The 18,313-nt window shown below is 43.2% G+C and overlaps 2 protein-coding genes across 2 annotated transcripts in view; both read left to right on the top strand.

Moving 5' to 3' along the window:
• ST7L (suppression of tumorigenicity 7 like) overlaps window positions 1–18,313 on the top strand; it is an 843,199-nt gene that overhangs the window by 386,188 nt on the left and 438,698 nt on the right. The window lies entirely within an intron of this gene.
• LOC126951159 (60S ribosomal protein L37-like) lies at window positions 211–2,387 on the top strand. Its single transcript, XM_050785082.1, has 2 exons — window positions 211–214; window positions 2,005–2,387. Exons 1-2 carry the CDS (start codon window positions 211–213, stop codon window positions 2,349–2,351), a joined length of 351 nt encoding a protein of 116 aa, XP_050641039.1. The 3' UTR covers window positions 2,352–2,387.

Genomic DNA, 18,313 nt, shown 5'->3' with positions numbered 1-18,313 from the left:
AGTGGATCTGCCTGCCTCAGCCTCCTAAAGTGCTGGGATTACAGGTGTGAGCCACGGCGCCAGGCCTATTTTTGGAATTTTTATCCAGTATAAGTAAAAAATTTCTGCCGTGGTCCCAGGGGCTAGTTCTGATAGAACAATCACAGGGAAGACAGCACACTGGTAGCCTAAGGGTCTCTTATTTCAAATGTGTCTTGCTACAAGGCAACAATGAGTGAGAGGCTGCAGCTTTGTCATGAGCTCATAGTCATCAACTTGTTTGTGATACGAACAATAACTAAAGAAGATTTCTGTTTTAAGGTTTAAGGGAATGAAAGGGTTATTTCAGGAAGAAGAAGAAAAATAAAACCCCACCACAGAATAGATTAGCTAGCAAAGTGACTATCCAGACATAATATGCCTTAGCATTTACATCAGATCAAATAAGATAATGCCCAAATACCCAGCCCAGTTCCTGGCACTCAACAAATATTAGTTCTCTTCCCGTCTTTTTTTTTTTTTTTTTTTTTTTAGGCGGAACTCTTACTCTATCGCCCAGGCTGGAGTGCAGCCAGTTCTCTTCCTCCTGCATAGAGATTTTACAGTTTACAAAGTGCTTTTGCATACATTAAATACCCCCCCAAAAACCTTCTGAATCAGATATTTCCCCCAGAGCAGTGACTTCACCTCCTAAAAGTACTGAAGGCTGAGAGTCAGATCCAGGTCTTTAGACACCAAAATGAGTTCTCTTTTCTCCATACCCCAAATCCTTCTGTTGCTTTGTCCTAGATTTAAGATTACAAAGGCTTGGATTAGAGTGCTAAGAATGAGATGGAAAAGAAAGAATGATCTGTCAGTTCCTGTGTAGCTGAGGTTCTCAGGACCTTATTATTATATACCTTTATTTGTGTTAATAAAATAACTACTGCATTTTTTCTGTCCCAAGAAATATATAGTGATATCTCTGAAATCAAGATGTGTCTTTTTTTTTTTTGAGACAGTCTTGCTCTGTTGCCCAGGCTGGAGAGCAGTGGCGCAATCTAGGGTCACTGCAACCTCTGTCTCCTGGGTTCAAGCGATTCTCCTACCTCAGCCTCCTAAGTAGCTGGGATTACAAGTGCCCACCACCATGCCTGGCTAATTTTTGTATTTTTAGTAGAGACGAGGTTTCACCATGTTGGCCAGGTTGGTCTTGAACTCCTGACCTCGTGATCCACCTGCCTTGACCTCCCAAAGTGCTGGGATTAGACATGAGCCACCACGCCTGGCCAAGATGTGTCTTAAAACTGATGTGTTTTAAAACTGATGTCTTACAGTTGCTTCTTCTGCTCAGCCGTTGTGCTGTAGTTGTCATTGTCTACTCATGCCCAAACTTGATTGACTGTTAATCCCGGTGGCATGACTGGAAAACTGAAATTCATAGCCCTTTCAGTTTGTTCATTTAAGTACCATTTAAGCAAGTTATATTAATCCCACTTGTTGCCTGAAAACCTTCCATTGACACCTTCCTGTAAGATCAAGAAAGTATTAGCATCAAAACTTGCAGACTGGATGTCAGAGGCTTGAAAGAAAAACTCAGATAAAAATAGTCTGGCCAGGAGCGGTGGTTCATGCCTGTAATCCCAGCACTTTGGGAGGCCGAGGCAGGTGGATCACCTGAGGTCAGGGGTTCAAGACCAGCCTGCCAACATGGTGAAACCTCGTCTCTACTAAAAATACAAATATATATATGTGTGTGTGTGTGTGTGTGTGTGTGTGTGTGTGTGTGTGTGTGTGTGTGTGTATATATATATATATATATCTGGGCATGGTGGCAGGCACCTGTAAGCCCAGCTGCTTGGGAGGCTGAGGCAGGAGAATTGCTTGAACCTAGGAGGTGGAGGTTGCAGTGAGCCGAGATCACGCCATTGCACTGCAGCCTTGGTGATGGAGGGATGAGACTGTCTCAAAAAAAAAAAAAAAAAAAAAAAAAAGTGAAGACCTGAAGACCTGCCTAAGGAATGCTATATCACCAGTGCTCTTGAGGCCACACTTGTAATATTGCGTTGAAAATTACAGACATCGGCTGCAGAAGCGAGTTGAGGAAGGGAACGTCATCGTTTGGAAAGCGTCGCAATAAGACGCACACATTGTGCCGCCGCTGTGGCTCTAAGGCCTACCACCTTCAGAAGTCGACCTGTGGCAAATGTGGCTACCCTGCCAAGCGCAAGAGAAAGTATAACTGGAGTGCCAAGGCTAAAAGACGAAATACCACCGGAACTGGTCGAATGAGGCACCTAAAAATTGTATACCGCAGATTCAGGCATGGATTCCGTGAAGGAACAACACCTAAACCCAAGAGGGCAGCTGTTGCAGCATCTAGTTCATCTTAAGAATGTCAACGATTAGTCATGCAATAAATGTTCTGGTTTTAAAAAATAAAAAAATAAAATAAAATAAAATAAAATAAAAAAGAAAATTACAGACATCGGCCGGGCGCGGTGGCTCAAGCCTGTAATCCCAGCACTTTGGGAGGCCGAGACGGGTGGATCACGAGGTCAGGAGATCGAGACCATCCTGGCGAACACGGTGAAACCCCGTCTCTACTAAAAAATACAAAAAAACTAGCCGGGCGAGATGGCGGGCGCCTGTAGTCCCAGTTACTTGGGAGGCTGAGGCAGGAGAATGGCGTAAACCCGGGAGGCGGAGCTTGCAGTGAGCTGAGATCCGGCCACTGCACTCCAGCCCGGGCGACAGAGCGAGACTCCGTCTCAAAAAAAAAAAAAGAAAATTACAGACATCGGCCGGGCTTGGTGGCTAATGTCTGTAATCCCAGCACTTTGGGAGGCCAAGGCGGGTGGATCACCTGAGGTCCGGAATTCGAGACCAGCCTGGCCAACATGGTGAAATCCTGTCTCTACTAAAAACACAAAAAATTAGCCGGGCGTGGTGGCACATGCCTGTAATCCCAGCTACTCGGGGGGCTGAGGCAGGAGAATCACTTGAACCCAGGAGACAGAGGTTGCAGTGAGCTGAGATCACACCATTGCACTCCAGCCTGGGCAACAAGAGCAAAACTCAGTCTCAAAAAAAAAAAAAGAAAAGAAAATGCAGACATTGATTCAGAGTCAAAAGTGATTCAGAGACAGACTCTGAATGTGAAGACATTTTGGACTGCCTTACCTGGTTTTCATTATGTTTTCCTTTTATTAAAGCACAAGTGTGATACGATAAAAATCAATGTTCAGGTTCAATGAGAATAGTCACATTTGTATATATATGTCTCACAATTTATATAGTCAACTCATTTTGATCATTACAATAACGTGACATTAGTAGCAAAGTGTTATCTCTAATTTTACCTCTGGGGAAAATCAGGCAGATTAAATACTCAACCATAGACTCAGGACTCATCCTAATTGTCTCACCTAATTAAATCTTCTAGAATAAGCCTGAAATCTTTCTTTTCCCTCTAAAATTTCAAGATTTGTATCAAATTTAGAGCTACTGTTTCTTTCTTTCTTTCTGAGAGCCACTGTTTTTATTTTATTTACTTATTTATTTTTGAGACTGAGTTTTGCTTTTGTTGCCCAAGTTGGAGTACAATGGTGCGATCTCGGCTCACTGCAACCTCCACCTCCTGGGTTCAAGCAATTTTCCTGCTTCAGCTTCCTGAGTAGCTGGGATTACAGGCGGCCGCCACCACACCCAGTTAATTTTTGTATTTTTAGTAGAGACGGGGTTTTACCATGTTGGCAGGCTGGTCTCGAACTCCTGACCTCAGGTGATCCACCCGCCTTGTCCTCCCAAAGTGCTAGGATTACAGGCGTGAACCACCACGCCCAGCCGAGAACCACTGTTTTTAAAACATTGAGCATATTTGGTGAAATTGATGATAACATAATTCAGAATGAATACTGAACATGACTCGTTTTTGGCAAGGGAAGTCAACTGTCAGAATTGTAACAAATCGCTATTACACACAGCCTAGTACTTTGCATAGCAAAGTACATAAAAGGTACTAAATAAATAATAAGAATTGTATTACTCAGGGCAATTAACACTGAGTATCGCAGCAGCCAGACCCTAAATCCTTAGTGGTTTAAACAACAAACATTTATATCTCACACATGTCATATATCTAGCACAGGTTGGCAAGCAGTGAAAGTTCAGTGTTGCTCAACTCCTCACCTTCACTCAGTGCTATGGTTTGAATGTTTGTGTCCCCTCCAAAATTCATGTAGGAACTTAATGCCCAAAGTTATATTAACTATTAAAAGGTGGGGCCTTTATGAGGTGAGTAAGTCATGAGTGCTCCACCCTCATTAATGGAATTAATGCTTTACAAGGGAGGCTTTACACAGCATTTCTTTTTACCTTTCCATCCCTTCCACCATGTGAGGACAAGGAGCCATTGGAAGCACAGACATCAGACTAGAACAGAGTAGACTAGATATCAGACCTATTGTTGCCTTCATTTTGGAAATCTCAGCCTCCAGAACTGTAAGAAATAGATTTCTATTATTTATACCTTACCCATTCTCAGGTTTTTTTTTTTTTTTTTTGAGATACTCTTGCTTTGTTGCTTAGCCTGGAGTGCAGTGGTGCTCACTGCAACCTCCGCCTCCCAAGTTCAAGCAGTTGTCCTGCCTTAGCCTTCCAAGTAGCTGGGATTACAGGTGTGTGCCACCACGCCCTGCTAATTTTTTGAATTTTTAGTAGAGACGGGGTTTTGTCATGTTGGCCGAGCTGGTCTTGAACTTCTGACCTCAGGTGATCCACCTGCCTTGGCCTCCCGAAGTGCTAGGATTATAGGCGTGAACCACCGTGCCCTTTGGGAGGCAGAGATGGGTGGATAACCTACAGTCAGGAGTTCGAGACCAGCCTGGCTAATATGGCGAAGCCCTATCTCTACTAAAATACAATACTTCCTCAGATAGAAATGAGGAAAATGGTATTAGAAACTGGAGGAAAAGCTATTCTTGTGGCAAAGAACTTAACTGAATTGTTTCTGTGCCCTAACATTTTATGAAAGGCAGAACTTGTGAGTGATGGACTAGGATATTTGGCAGAATTATCTAAGCAAAGTGTTGAAGGTTCTGCGTGGCTTCTTTTGACTGCTTATAGTAAAATGTAAGAAGAGAGAAATGAATTAAAGGTAGAACTAAAAGGGAAGCAGAAGATTTGGAAACTTCTCAGCCTGGTGTTAAAGAAAAATCTGAGGCACAAGAGTTTATTTGAGTAAGATACAATTCATGAGTTGGGGAACACCAGACTAAAAAAAGTTTAGTGTTCCAATGATGAAACGTCAGGTATTTATTGGGAAAATGGAGAAGCAAAAGAAATTATTTGGTTGGCTTCCAATTACAAAATTCCTTTTTTTAGGTACTTGTCGGCAGGACCCTAATCACATAATCGTACTTATCATGGCTGGGGTTAAGTTTTAGTTTTGTCTAGCATGAACCATCAGAAATTACCCTACTTAAGTTTTTGCAGTTTAAGCCAGATTTAGGTTATTATTTATTTATTTATATTTTTGAGACGGAGTCTCGCTCTGTCGCCCAGGCTGGAGTGCAGTGCGTGATCTTGGCTCACTGCAAGCTCCGCCTCCCAGGTTCAAGCCATTCTCCTGCCTCAGCCTCTCAAGTAGCTGGGACTACAGGCACCCACCACAATGCCCGGATAATTTTTTCTTATTTTTAGTGGAGACAGGGTTTCAACGTGTTAGCCAGGATGGAGATTTAGGTTATTTTTAAGGCCTTTGGTTTTGTCTGCTCAAGAAGTTTTCTGGTCAAGTCTCCATTTTAATTTAAACACTGGCAGGGTTGTAAAAGCATACTTCAGAAAGCATACCAAGGATGTGGCCAAGTGGCTATTTGATAAGATTAATAGGGATAGAAGGAAGCCAGATGCTATTCTCAGGACAATGGAAGAATGATCCTGAAGGCATTTCAGAGATCTCTGAGGCTGCTACTCCCATCACAGGCCCAGAGTACTAGTGCCTTGAGGGAAGAAAGGCTTCAAAGGAGGGACCTTGGGGCTCTCAATATTGCCTCAAGTCTGTTCCCTGCATTCAGGTGCAGAACTCCTTGGCTGCCCCAGCTGTGGTTCAAGTGGGCCCAGGTGAGGCTTGGGCTGTTGCTCCAGGAGGCACAAGCGGTAAACTGCAGTGGGATCCTTGTGGCGCCAGCTCTGCAGGCATGCAGAGTGCAACACTTGTGGAGGCATTGCTACCTCCACCTAGATTTCAAAGGCCCTCTCTGAAAGCCTCAGGGCCCGGGCAGAGAGCTGCCAGGGATACTGCAGAGAACCTCCACTAGGCAATGTCCAATGGAGTTGTGGGTTAAGTCACTGTGGAGAGCACTGACAAGGACAGTATCTAGTGGGGCCATGGGGAAGGGTCAACTCCACTCCCCCAACCCCTAGCAAGACCCAAAACCTAGAGAGCCATCAGTGTGCAGCATCAGTCAGGGACAGCTGCAGCGTGGGCTATGCCCAGTGATGCCATAGGAATGCAGTTATCCAGGGCTTTGGGGGCCCAACCCTCACCCCAGGGTGTCCAGAAGGTGGCATATAGAGTCAAAGATTGTTTTTCTGAAGCTTCAAGATTTAAAGTTTGCCTTGTTGGATTTTGGACTTACTTGAGACCTGTTACCTATTTCTTCTTGCCTATTGCTCCCTTTTAGAATGGGAATGTCTGTCCTATGCCTATACACCATTGTATTTTGGAAGCACACAACTTGATTTCACAGGCTCACAACTGGAGAGGAATTTGCCTCAGGATGAATTGTACCTTGGGTCACATCCAAATCTTATGAAGATGGTATTTAGATGAGACTTCAGAGTCAGACTCTAAAGTTGATGCTGGAACAAGTTAAGACTTTTGATGTTATTGGGATGGAATGATTATATTTTGTATGTAAGAAGGACATACATTTTGGGGGTTCAGGGGTGGAATCCTATGGTTTGTGTCTCCTCCAAAACTATGTTGAAATTTAATCTACAATGCAACACTCTTTAAGAGGTAGGGCCTTCAGAGGGTAGGCCCTGAGGGCTCCACTCTCAGTGCTTTAGAAGAGGACTTGAGGGGGTGGGTTTGCCCCTTCTGTCTCTTCCTCCATGTAAGGACAGAGATTTCAGCCCCTCTGAAAATGCAGCAACAAAGCATTATCTACTAGTGCCTTGATACTGGACTCTGCAGACTCCAGAACTGTGAGAAACGAATTCCTATTATTTGTAAATTATCTCGTCTTAGGTATGTTGTTATAGCAGCACAAATGGACTATGAGACTCAGTAACCAAAATGACTCAAATTATATCTTGTGGCTGAACTGTGTGGAATATTTAACCTCTGGGGTTGTGTGACAGGTAATAACAGGGTTGGGGAGCACATTAGCTTATACCTTCCTCAGCCTAAAAATGATACATGTTATTTCCTTCATAGGCCATTAGCTTGCTGTAAGCACATGATCCAAACCTAACTGTAAGGGATGCTGGGAAAAGCAGGGGAGCAGAGGAATATTTGATGAGTACTGTTTATACCACAGCAGTACTATAAATATTTCCTTGAAGGCAAGAATCTGTTTTATTTACTGATATTCCCAAACATCTAGAAAAGTGCCTGACATTTAGTGTTCACTAATAATTACTGAATCAATTAATTGATGAATTAATAAATGGCATCTGAAGCTGGTATGAATCTAATCTGAAAAGTTGCTAGATAGAATGATATGCAAGTTCAGGTTAATATTTCAGCAACAATTAGTGTTGACAAGAAAAAGATATTTGATGAGAATTTATTTGAAGTTGACTAACATTCTCAAATGTAGTTACAGATTACATAACATCTCTTTTACAGGAGCTTAACAGTTCTTCAAATTGACTAAAATGTGAGGAAAGACAACAGTTAACTCTAAAAGTCAGTTTGGATTTTTTGTTTCATTTAAAAACGAACAGCCTGTGGCTGGGCGTGGTGGCTCACACCTGTAATCGCAGCACTTTGGGAGGCTGAGGCGGGCGGATTACAAGGTCAGGAGTTCGAGACCAACCTGGCAACATGGTGACACCCCATCTCTACTAAAAATACAAAAATTAGCTGGGCGTGGTGGCGCGCACCTATAGTCCCAGTTCCTCGGGAGGCTGAGGCAGAAGAATCACTTGAACCCAGGAGGCGGAGGCTGCATTGAGCCAAGATCGTGCCACTGCACTCCAGCCTGGGTTACACAGTGAGACCCTGTCTCAAAAAAGAAAAAAGAAAAAAAAACGAACAGTTTGCAGTCTTCCTAGAAATGACTGTTTAGGGAGTTGGGAACAGCTTGCCATGGAGAGAAGAATTTAAGATTGTCCTAATAGGAAAGGGTAAGGAGTAGTGAGGCAGGGGGAACCATTCAATAAACAGCAGTCCTTTTCACTCTAATTCAAAAACCTGTTCTCAGTTTTACCAGCATATTTAGAAAGGCACAAAGAGTTCAATATTGGAGTTTTCAGAAAGGAACCTCAAAGTGATTATGAGATGTAACCATTCATCTTTCATTCATCATCCAAATAGGTACAAAGCACAATGCTCAAGATTGTGCTAAGATTTGAGGTGCAAAAGATAGGATTTCTGCTAATGGAACTTCTAGTCTAATCGGGAAGATGGACATTGAACAACTATTACAATAAGCGTGACATTGGTGGCAAAAAGGGAAGTGCCAGGTACTATAAAGTGACAGACTGGGGAACTACTGGTTTTGAGCATTAGAAAAGTAGGATCTGAAACAATCTCAAGAAATTGATGTTTCAACTTAACTCCAAAGGATAAGGAGGATTTATTTGGCAATGAGAAAGTGAGGGGAAGAGAACTCTAGATGGTGGGAATAGCCTATCCTCACAACCCTACTATGAAGGATTACATGCTTAATTATATAGCTGGAGAAGTTGGAGAAGAAGAAAGTGACTTGTTCAAGGGACACTGTTTAACAGGGCACTTAATTAGGACCATAGGCCACATTCCTAACCTTTTCAGGGCAAGGCGTACAATTCTCTTTCTAAGGAAGACTCTTTCCTCACCAAAAGAGTAGCTGAGTCAATCACTCCTATAGCCCATCAGGCACATCAACCAAGCACAAACTACACTGATATAATAGATATCAATTTATAATCTGTCTCACAGCTTTCAGGATGAGAACTAAAGAGCCCTAAAGGTCTCTCACGTAGGAAGAGGGTGGTGTGTAGTGGCAGAGAGGGAAGCTTCATCAGTGAGAGCCAAGTGCTAAAAGCAGCTGCGTGTGACATTTCCGTCAGCAGTCCTTCCTCCCTCATTGTGTATGAGACACACATCAGATGCTCTGGTTTATGATTTCAGCTTCAGAGTACATACCCTTTTGAGATCCAAGCTCACATATCTCTTCCAGTGGCATGGTGCCTTTTTATTAACTGGCCTTAAAACCCATCTCAGAGTAGTAACTACCCAAATGCTGAGAATATTGGGACCCCTTTCTCCTACCCTCATGGTTTGGAAACTTGTGGACTGGTTGACTCTTAGGTCCTAGGTGCCTGCCTAGTCTCCCTGCTTGCTAGAAAGTGACAAAGCACATGCTACCAAAAAGATTCTGTACAGATGCCAGAATCATGTCAGAACGCAAGGTCACATACAGTACTCTCTTCCCCATTTATATCAGCCCAGAGGACAATCTACTCTCTTATCTTTGGAAGACACAACAGAGGCTAACTTTTGGAGGTCCTAGGTAAGCACCACTTTTTTTTTTTTCTTTATTTTTTTGAGACAGAGTCTCACTCTGTCATCCAGGCTGGAGTACAGTGGCACCATCTCAGCTGACTGTAACCTCTGCCTCCTGAGTTCAAGTGATTCTCCTGCCTCAGTCTCCCAAGAGTAGCTGGGATTACAGACGTGGGCCACATGCCTGGTTAATTTTTGTATTTTTTTTTTTTTAACCTTCAGGAACAATTTATTCCATTTTCCAGGAGTTACTCTCTGACTTCTGTCTTTCATTTGGCCCTGCAGTAAATGCTGTAATGTTCTGTTCAGGTGGGAACAATCCAAAGAGACAAAAAGGAGTCAAATTTCAAATCAGGTTTGCCCTCCAATGGGAAATTTAAGGACAAGTATTGCTGACTCAGAAAAAAAAGTCTTTTTGTACCTTAATTACTCATCTCCTCCGTGGTTAATATAAGAACTTTTTATAAATATGACTTCAAAAATCCATTAAAGGAAATCTTAGTATCTGTAAATAATGTAACATATTCTGATATGTGAGATTTCTTTTTTATTATTATTATACTTTAAGTTCTAGGGTACATGTGCGCAACGTGCAGGTTACACATGTATACATGTGCCATGTTGGCGTGCTGCACCCATTAACCCATCATTTACATTAGGTATTTCTCTTAATGCTATCCCTCTCAATTTTTGTATTTTTAGCAGAGACAGGGTTTCGCCATTTTGGCCAGGCTGGTCTCGAACTCCTGGCCTGGCCTCAAGTGATCCGCCTGCCTTGGCCTCTCAAAGTGCCAGGATTACAGGCACGAGGCACTGCAGCTGGCCAGCATTTTATTAGGTAGATCAGATTTAGGGAGGGTCAAGTTTTTGTCGTTTCATATTGTGTTTACTCCCCCAGGTAAATTAAAGTAGGAAAAATCGATTATTTATGACTGGGCATGGTGGCTCGCGCCTGTAATCCCACCACTTTGGGAGAATTGCTTGAACCCGGGAGGCGGAGGTTGTAGTGAGCTGAGATCGTGCCATTGCACTCCAGCTTGGGCAACAAGAACAAAACTCTGTCTCAAAAAAAAAAAAAAAATCTATTATTTACAGGGGAGATAGAGGAAAGTCCTTATAGGTTTTTGCTTCTTTGATTTAATAGCACAGATTCTGATTTCACTGAGATGTCAGCAAATGAAAAGATACGGTTGCATACTGACTAGTCTCTAAAACTTTAAAAGTTCCTGATGCAGTTCCTCATTTCAAAATGTGTTACTTTAGAGATTTCTGTTATGTATTTGTGTAGAAATCTGTTACTTGCTTCCAAAAGTGCTGGATCATATAATCTCTCAGATTACTTCCCCAAATTATCCCAATACTTATCAAATTATCTCAATGGTAATGAAAACCATTGGAAAATAAATGTCAGAGTTTTCTTTTTTTTTTTTTTTTTTTTTTGAGAGAGAGAGTCTTGCTCTGTCACCCAGGTTGGAGTGCAGTGGTGCGATCTCACTGCAACTGCCTCACCAGTTCAGGCGATTTTCTTGCCTCAGCCTCCTGAGTAGATGGGATTAAAGGCATGTACATCGATGCCCAGCTAATTTTTGTATTTTTAGTAGAGATGAAGTTTTGCCATGTTGGCCAGGCTGGTCTCTAACTCCTTACTTCAAGTGATTCATCCGCCTTGGCCTACCAAAGTGTTAGGATTACAGGCATGAGCCACTGTGCTCAGCTAAAGAGCTTTCTTTTCTTTTTTTTCTTCGTTTTTTGTTTTTTGTTTTTTTTTTTTTGAGACGGAGTCTCGCTCTGTCGCTGAGGCTGGAGTGCAGCGACGCGATCTCGGCTCACTGCAAGCTCCGCCTCCCGGGTTCATGCCATTCTCCTGCCTCAGCCTCCTGCCTAGTTGGGATTACAGGCGCCCACCACCACACCCGGCTACTTTTTTGTATTTTTAGTATAGACGGGGTTTCTCCGTGTTAGCCAGGATGGTCTCAAACTCCTGATCTGGTGATCCGCCTGCTGCAGCCTCCCAAAGTGCTGGGATTACAGGCATGAGCCACCGCGCCCAGGCACCAAGAGTTTTCTTTTTAAATAACAAAATTATAATAATGACAATAATCTGTTCTAAACTAAACGGCAGCAGTGTCTGAGCGCCAAGGCTGTTTGCTTTATCAATGGGTGGCCACATTTTGTTTTGTGTCAGGAATCTGTTCATATTCAAATAATCCAAAATATTAGACAGAATTTTGGATTACTTGAATGATGGGTTGGCTTTGGAAGGAGCATGCTAAAGTTCAGTGAGGCTACATAAGGGCTTCTTAGTCCACATTATTTCTCAAACTTCTATAAGTACATATATGTCTGGAGTAAAAATAACTATTTCTTAGTTTATGGCAAGGTAACTCCTGGTAAAATTCATTTATTTATTTATTTATTTTATTATTTTTTTGAGACAGAGTCTCGCACTGTTGCCCAGGCTGGAGGGCAGCGGCCAGATCTCAGCCCACTGCAAGCTCCGCCTCCCCGGTTTACGCCATTCTCCCGCCTCAGCCTCCGGAGTAGCTAGGACCACAGGCACCCCCCACCACGCCCGGCTAATTTTTTTGTATTTTTAGTAGAGACGGGGTTTCACCGTGTTAGCCAGGATGGTCTCGATCTCCTGACCTCGTGATCCGCCCGTCTCGGCCTCCCAAAGTGCTGGGATTACAGGCTTGAGCCACCGCGCCCGGCAAAATTCATTCATTTAGTCTACAAATATTCAAAGAAAACCTACTATATTCATTATACTGATGAATAAGACATGATTCCTGCCTTATACGTATAATTTAGTAGAGACTATTATATACTAGACTGAACTCCAAGGTCAGGGTTTAGGTCTGTTTCAATTTCCATTTTATATCCAGGGATAGCACAGAATCAGTCTCATGGTAGGAGCTCAATAAATACTGGTTGAACAGGCCAGGCATGGTGGCTTACACCTGTGATCCCAGCATTTTGGGAGGCTGAGGCAGGTGGATCACTTAAGGTCAGGAGTTGGAGAACCAGCCTGGCCAACATGGTGAAACCCCGTCTCTACTAAATAAATCCAAAAATTAGCCAGGTGTGGTGGTGTGTGCCTGTAATCCCAGGACTCAGGAGGCTGAGGAAGGAGAATCTCTTGAACCTGGGAGGCAGAGGTTGCAGTGAGCCAACATCGCGCCTTTGCACTCCAGCCTTGGCAACCAGAGGGAAGCTCCATCTAAAAAAAAAAAAATAGTTGGATGTCTAAATATATGAACACAAATGTACATGATGTTAGCTTTCTAACACAAAGTGTATACCATTTTTTGACAATGACATTTAGGGATGGGGCTTCACCATGTTGGTTAGGTGGGACTCAACTCCTGACCTCATGATCCACCAACCTCGGCCTCCCAAATTGTTGGGATTTACAGGCATGAGCCGCTGCGCCCGGCCCAATTTTTACTTCTTGTCATCAGTCTGTGGTCTTCAGGGAAATTAACACTGGGAAAAAAGGCTGGTGGGAAAAAATGGATGATGTTTGAAAGAAAAGGATATTTAAATCAGCACTATGAAGTTTTATTTAGAGGTTTTATTTAAAATGTGCTATTCTGAAGACAACTATGAAGTGTGTGCATGGTGGGTTTTTTTTTTTTTTTTTTTTTTTTTTTGGCAAATGCCAATTCAAAAATAGGAAAAGGCTGTGGGGCAGAGTGGCTCCCGCCTGTAATGCCAGTGCTTCAGGAGGCTGAGGCAAGAAGATTGATTGAGGTTACACGTTCAAGACCAGCCTGGGAAACAGTGAGTCCCCTTATCTACAAAATTTTTTTTTTAATTAGCTGGGCATAGTGGTGTCTTCCTGTAGTCCTAGCTCCTCAGGAAGCTGAAGTGGGAGAATTGCTTGAGCCTAGGAGTTTGAGGTTACAGTAGGGTATGATCATGCCACTGCACTCCAGTGTGAGTGACAGAGCAAGACCCTGTCTCCAAAAAGAAAGGAAAAGTCATGTCACCATGCTATTTAACATGCTATTTAAGATATAGTTTTTCTCTTTATCCTAACAATTTTCTATCTCTTTTTTCAGAGTTAAAAGAGCTCTACTGCCAGCTCCTGCATTATACATAAGTAGAAAGGAAGAAAGATGAGCTAAAGATCTTGGAAAGTAGAAAATCTAATTGTTGTTCTGGATTCTAAACATTACCTGTGTGGCCTTAGATAAACTTGAATCTTTTCATATGTAAAATAAAGGAAGTTAAATTGAAAGATTTCTAACCCACCCTCCAGTTGAATATTCTATGATTTCATCTGACAAACCCTCCCTCTTTTATCCTTGTTGTGTGTGAAATGCTCCATCACTCATCACAGATGCTTAAAATAGCTCTCTCTCTCTATAGAATGTCTGCCTTTTTTCCTCCACGTAGTCATGGCACCATGATGACGTTTTAAAAATCCAAATGAAGACACAAAGAAGCAAATAAATAACATGTTATAATCCCATCACCAAAGGATAAACATCCTTAAGATTTTGTTATAATCTAATATTGCCTTTGTGTTCATTTTATGCATATTTCCTTAAAAAATAAAATTGTGATCACTTTCTATTTAGTGTTTTGAAATCTGTTTTTCTTTTTGTTTTGAGACAAGGTCTTACTCTGTTGCCTATGCTGGAGTGCAGTGGTGCAATCACAGCGTACCGCAGCCTTGACCTCCCCAAGCTCAGGTGACTCCCCATATCCCGAGTAGCTGGGAATACAGGCATGCACTAGCATGCCTGGCTAATTTTTGCATTTTTGTAGAGACAAGGTTTCACCATGTTGCCCAGACTGGTCTTGAATTCCTGGGATCAAGCAATCTGCCTGCCCCAGCCTCCCAAAGTGCTGGGATTATAAGCGTGAGCCACTGAACCCAGGTGAAATCTTTATTTAACAATACATTGTAAACATTTCCCCATATTCACTTAAGGTATGACTGTTTTTCACAACTAAACTTGTAATCTATTATTTGAAAATATTACTTATTAACTTATATATTGTTTGCCATCTGAGTTATTTATACTCATTATAAACAACACTGCAGTAAACAAACTTATACAAAAATATATGATTATTTCCTAAGGATAAATTCTCATAGCTAAAATTAGTCCGACTAACCATGTATGAGTGCTGGTTTCTAGAAAACATTGAGATAATGTTTTTTTTTTTTTTTTTTTTTTTTTTTGGAGATGCAGTCTGGCTCTGTCGCCCAGGCTGGAGTGCAGTGAAACGATTTAGGCTCACTGCAAGCTCCGCCTCCCAGGTTCACACCATTCTCCTGCCTCAGCCTTCCGAGCAGCTGGGACTACAGGCACCCGCCACCACACCCGGCTAATTTTTTTGTATTTCTTTAGTAGAGACAGGGTTTCACCATTTTAGCCAGGATGGTCTCGATCTCCTGACCTTGTGATCCACCCGCCTCGGCCTCCTAAAGTGCTGGGATTACAGGCGTGAGCCACTGCGCCCGGCCAAGTTTTATAATTTAAAGAAATTGCTTTGGGAGGCTGAGGTGGGCAGCTCACCTGAGGTTGGGAGTTTGAGACCAGCCTGACCAATATGGAAAAACCCCACCTCTACTAAAAATACAAAATTAGCCATGGTGACGCATGCCTGTAAATCCCAACTACTCAGGAGGCTGAGTCAGGAGAATCACTTGAACCTAGGAGGTGGAGGTTGCAGTAAGCTGAGATGGCATCATTGCATTCCACTCTGGGAAATGAGCGAAACTCCGTCTCAAAAAAAAAAAAAAAAAAGAAATTGTTGCCAGAATATCATGTGAAAAACCCATGAGGTACTGGGTTTTATAATTTAGAGAAACCCTTGTCAATATGCATGTTCAGGCCAGACACAGTGGCTCACGCCAAATCCGAGCACTTTGGGAGGCCAAGGTGGGTAGATCACCTAAGGTCGTGAGTTCAAGATCAGCATGGCCAACATGGTGAAACCCTGTCTCTACTAAAAATACAAAAAATTAGCCTGTAGTCCCAGCTACTCGGGAGGCTGAGGCAGGAGAATAGCGTAAACCCGGGAGGCGGAGCTTGCAGTGAGCTGAGATCCGGCCACTGCACTCCAGCTCGGGCAACAGAGCAAGACTCCGTCTCAAAAAAAAAAAAAAAAAAAAAAAAAAAATTAGCCAGGCGTGGTGGCAGTTGCCTGTAATCCCAGCTACTTGGGAGGCTGAGGCAGGAGAATCGCTTGAAACCAGCAGGTGGAGGTTGCAGTGAGCCAAGATCTTGCCACTGCATTCCAGCCTGGGCGACAGAGCAAAATTCAATCTCAAAAAACAAATATGCATGTTTCATATTATTGAACATTTCTTTGTATTTTGTTTTGATCATGTGGATTTTCTTTTTGTTGTCATTAAATGTCTATTCTGTTCCTTTGCCCACTTTTCCATTTCTTCCCCACTTTTCTTTGAGACATCCCAAATGCCTCATTTTTGACGAAATGCATTTTACAAGGTGCTCTGCAGACTGAGGGAGATTCAAAGTTCTTTTTGAAAAGCAAAATCAGGCCAGGCGCAGTGGCTCACGCCTGTAATCCCAGCACTTTGGGAGGCTGAGGTGGGTGGATCACCTGAGGTTGGGAGTTCGAGACCAGCCTGACCAACACGGAGAAACCCCGTCTCTACTAAAAATACAAAATTACCCAGGCATGGTGATGATTGCCTGTAATCCCAGCTACTCGGTAGGCTGAGGCAAGAGAATCGCTTGAACCCAGTAGGCGGAGGTTGTGGTGAGCCACGTTTGCTCCATTGCACTCCAGCCTGGGCAACAAGAGCAAAATTCCTAAAAGAAAGAAAAGCAAAATCACCGGGGGCAGTGGCTCACGCCTGTAATCCCAGCACTTTGTGAGGCTGAGGTGGGCGGATCACTTGAGGTCAGGAGTTCGAGACCAGCCTGGCCAACATGGTGAAATCCCGCCTCTACTAAAAATACAAAAAAATTAGCCAGGCGTGATGACGCATGCCTGTAGTACCAGCTACTTGGGAGGCTAAGGAAGGAGAACTGCTGGAACCTGGGAGGCAGAGGTTGCAGCAGTGAGCTGAGATCGTGCCACTACACTACACCCTGGGCGACAGAGTGAGACTCCATCTCAAAAAAAAAAAAACCAAAAGAAAAGAAAAATCACCATAATTGTGGTCCCAAACCAAAATTTTAATGTCCTTCCATTGACAATTTTATTCTGGCCTATACATGAATAGTTTTATGATTTTGTTTTGCTTTTCAAATCTAAAACCTACCAGTAAATCATTTTAGGGCTCTCTTCTCGAGCACCTTGCCTTTGTCTGTCTGTGTTGCTAAAAAGAAATACCTGAAGTTGTATAATTTATAAAGAAAATAGGTTTATTGGTCGGGTGTGGTGGCTCATGCCAGTAATCCCAGCACTTTGGGAGGCTGAGGTGGGCTAATCACAAGGTCCAGAGATCAAGACCATCCTGGCCAACATGGTGAAACCCTGTCTCTACTGAAAATACAAAAAATTAGCCAGGCATGGTGGCAGGTGCCTGTAATCCCAGCTACTCGGGAGGCTGAGGCAGGAGAATTGCTTGAACCTGGGAGGTGGAGGTTGCAGTGAGCTGAGACGGCGCCACTGCACCCCAGCCTGGCGACAGAGTGAGACTCTGTCTCAAAATAAATAAATAAATAAATAAATAAAATAAAATAGGTTTATTTGGCTCACAATTCTGTAGGTTGTACAAGAAGCATGTTACCAACATCTGCCTCTGGTGAAGGCCTCAGTCTGCTTCATAGTGAAAGGTGCAGAGCAGCCTGTGTGTGCAGAGATCACATGGAGAGAGAGCAGGGAGGAGCTGCCAGGCTCTTTTTAACAAGCCAGCTCTGAAGGAACTAACAGAGTAAGAATCTACTCAGTATTACAAGGACAGCACCAAGCCATTCATGAGAGATCCACCCCTATGACCTAAACACCTCTCATTAGGCCCTGCCTTTACACAGAGGGTCAAATTTCAACATGGTGTTTGGGAGGATAAACAACCAAACTACAGCATGTCTTTTCTGTCAATAATTTGACAATTTTTTTTTTTTTTTTTTGAGATGCAGTCTCACTCTGTTGCCCAGGCTGGAAGGCAGTGGTGCGATCTCGGCTCACTGCAACCTCCGCCACCCAGGTTCAAGTGATTCTCCTGCCTCAGTCTCCTGAATAGCTGGGATTACAGGCGCATGCCACCACGCCCAGCTAATTTTTGCATTTTTAGTAAAGACAGGTTTTCACTATGTTGGTCAGGCTGGTCTCAAACTCCTGACCTCAGGTGATCCGCCCACCTTGGCCTCCCAAAGTGCTGGGATTACAGGCGTGAGCCACCACGCCTGACCCAATTTTTGTATTTTTCGTAGAGACAAGGTTTCACCATGTTGGCCAGAATGGTCTTTATCTCTCCACCTTGTGATCCGCCCGCCTAGGCCTCCCAAAGTGCTTGGATTAGAGGTGTGAGCCATCAGGCCCAGCTTTTCTTTTTCTTTTTTTGAGATGGAGTCTCGCTCTTGTTGTCCAGGCTGGAGTGCAATGGTGTGATCTCGGCTCACCACAACCTCTGCCTCCTGGGTTCAAGCGATTCCCCTGCCTCAGCCTCCTGAGTAGCTGGGATTACAGGCATGTGCC

This window comes from Macaca thibetana, chromosome 1, assembly GCF_024542745.1.
Source record: "Macaca thibetana thibetana isolate TM-01 chromosome 1, ASM2454274v1, whole genome shotgun sequence".
NCBI classification, from domain to species: domain Eukaryota; kingdom Metazoa; phylum Chordata; class Mammalia; order Primates; family Cercopithecidae; genus Macaca; species Macaca thibetana.
The sequence above is the reverse complement of the archived record's forward strand: the minus strand, read 5'-3'. Positions and strand labels throughout refer to the sequence as shown.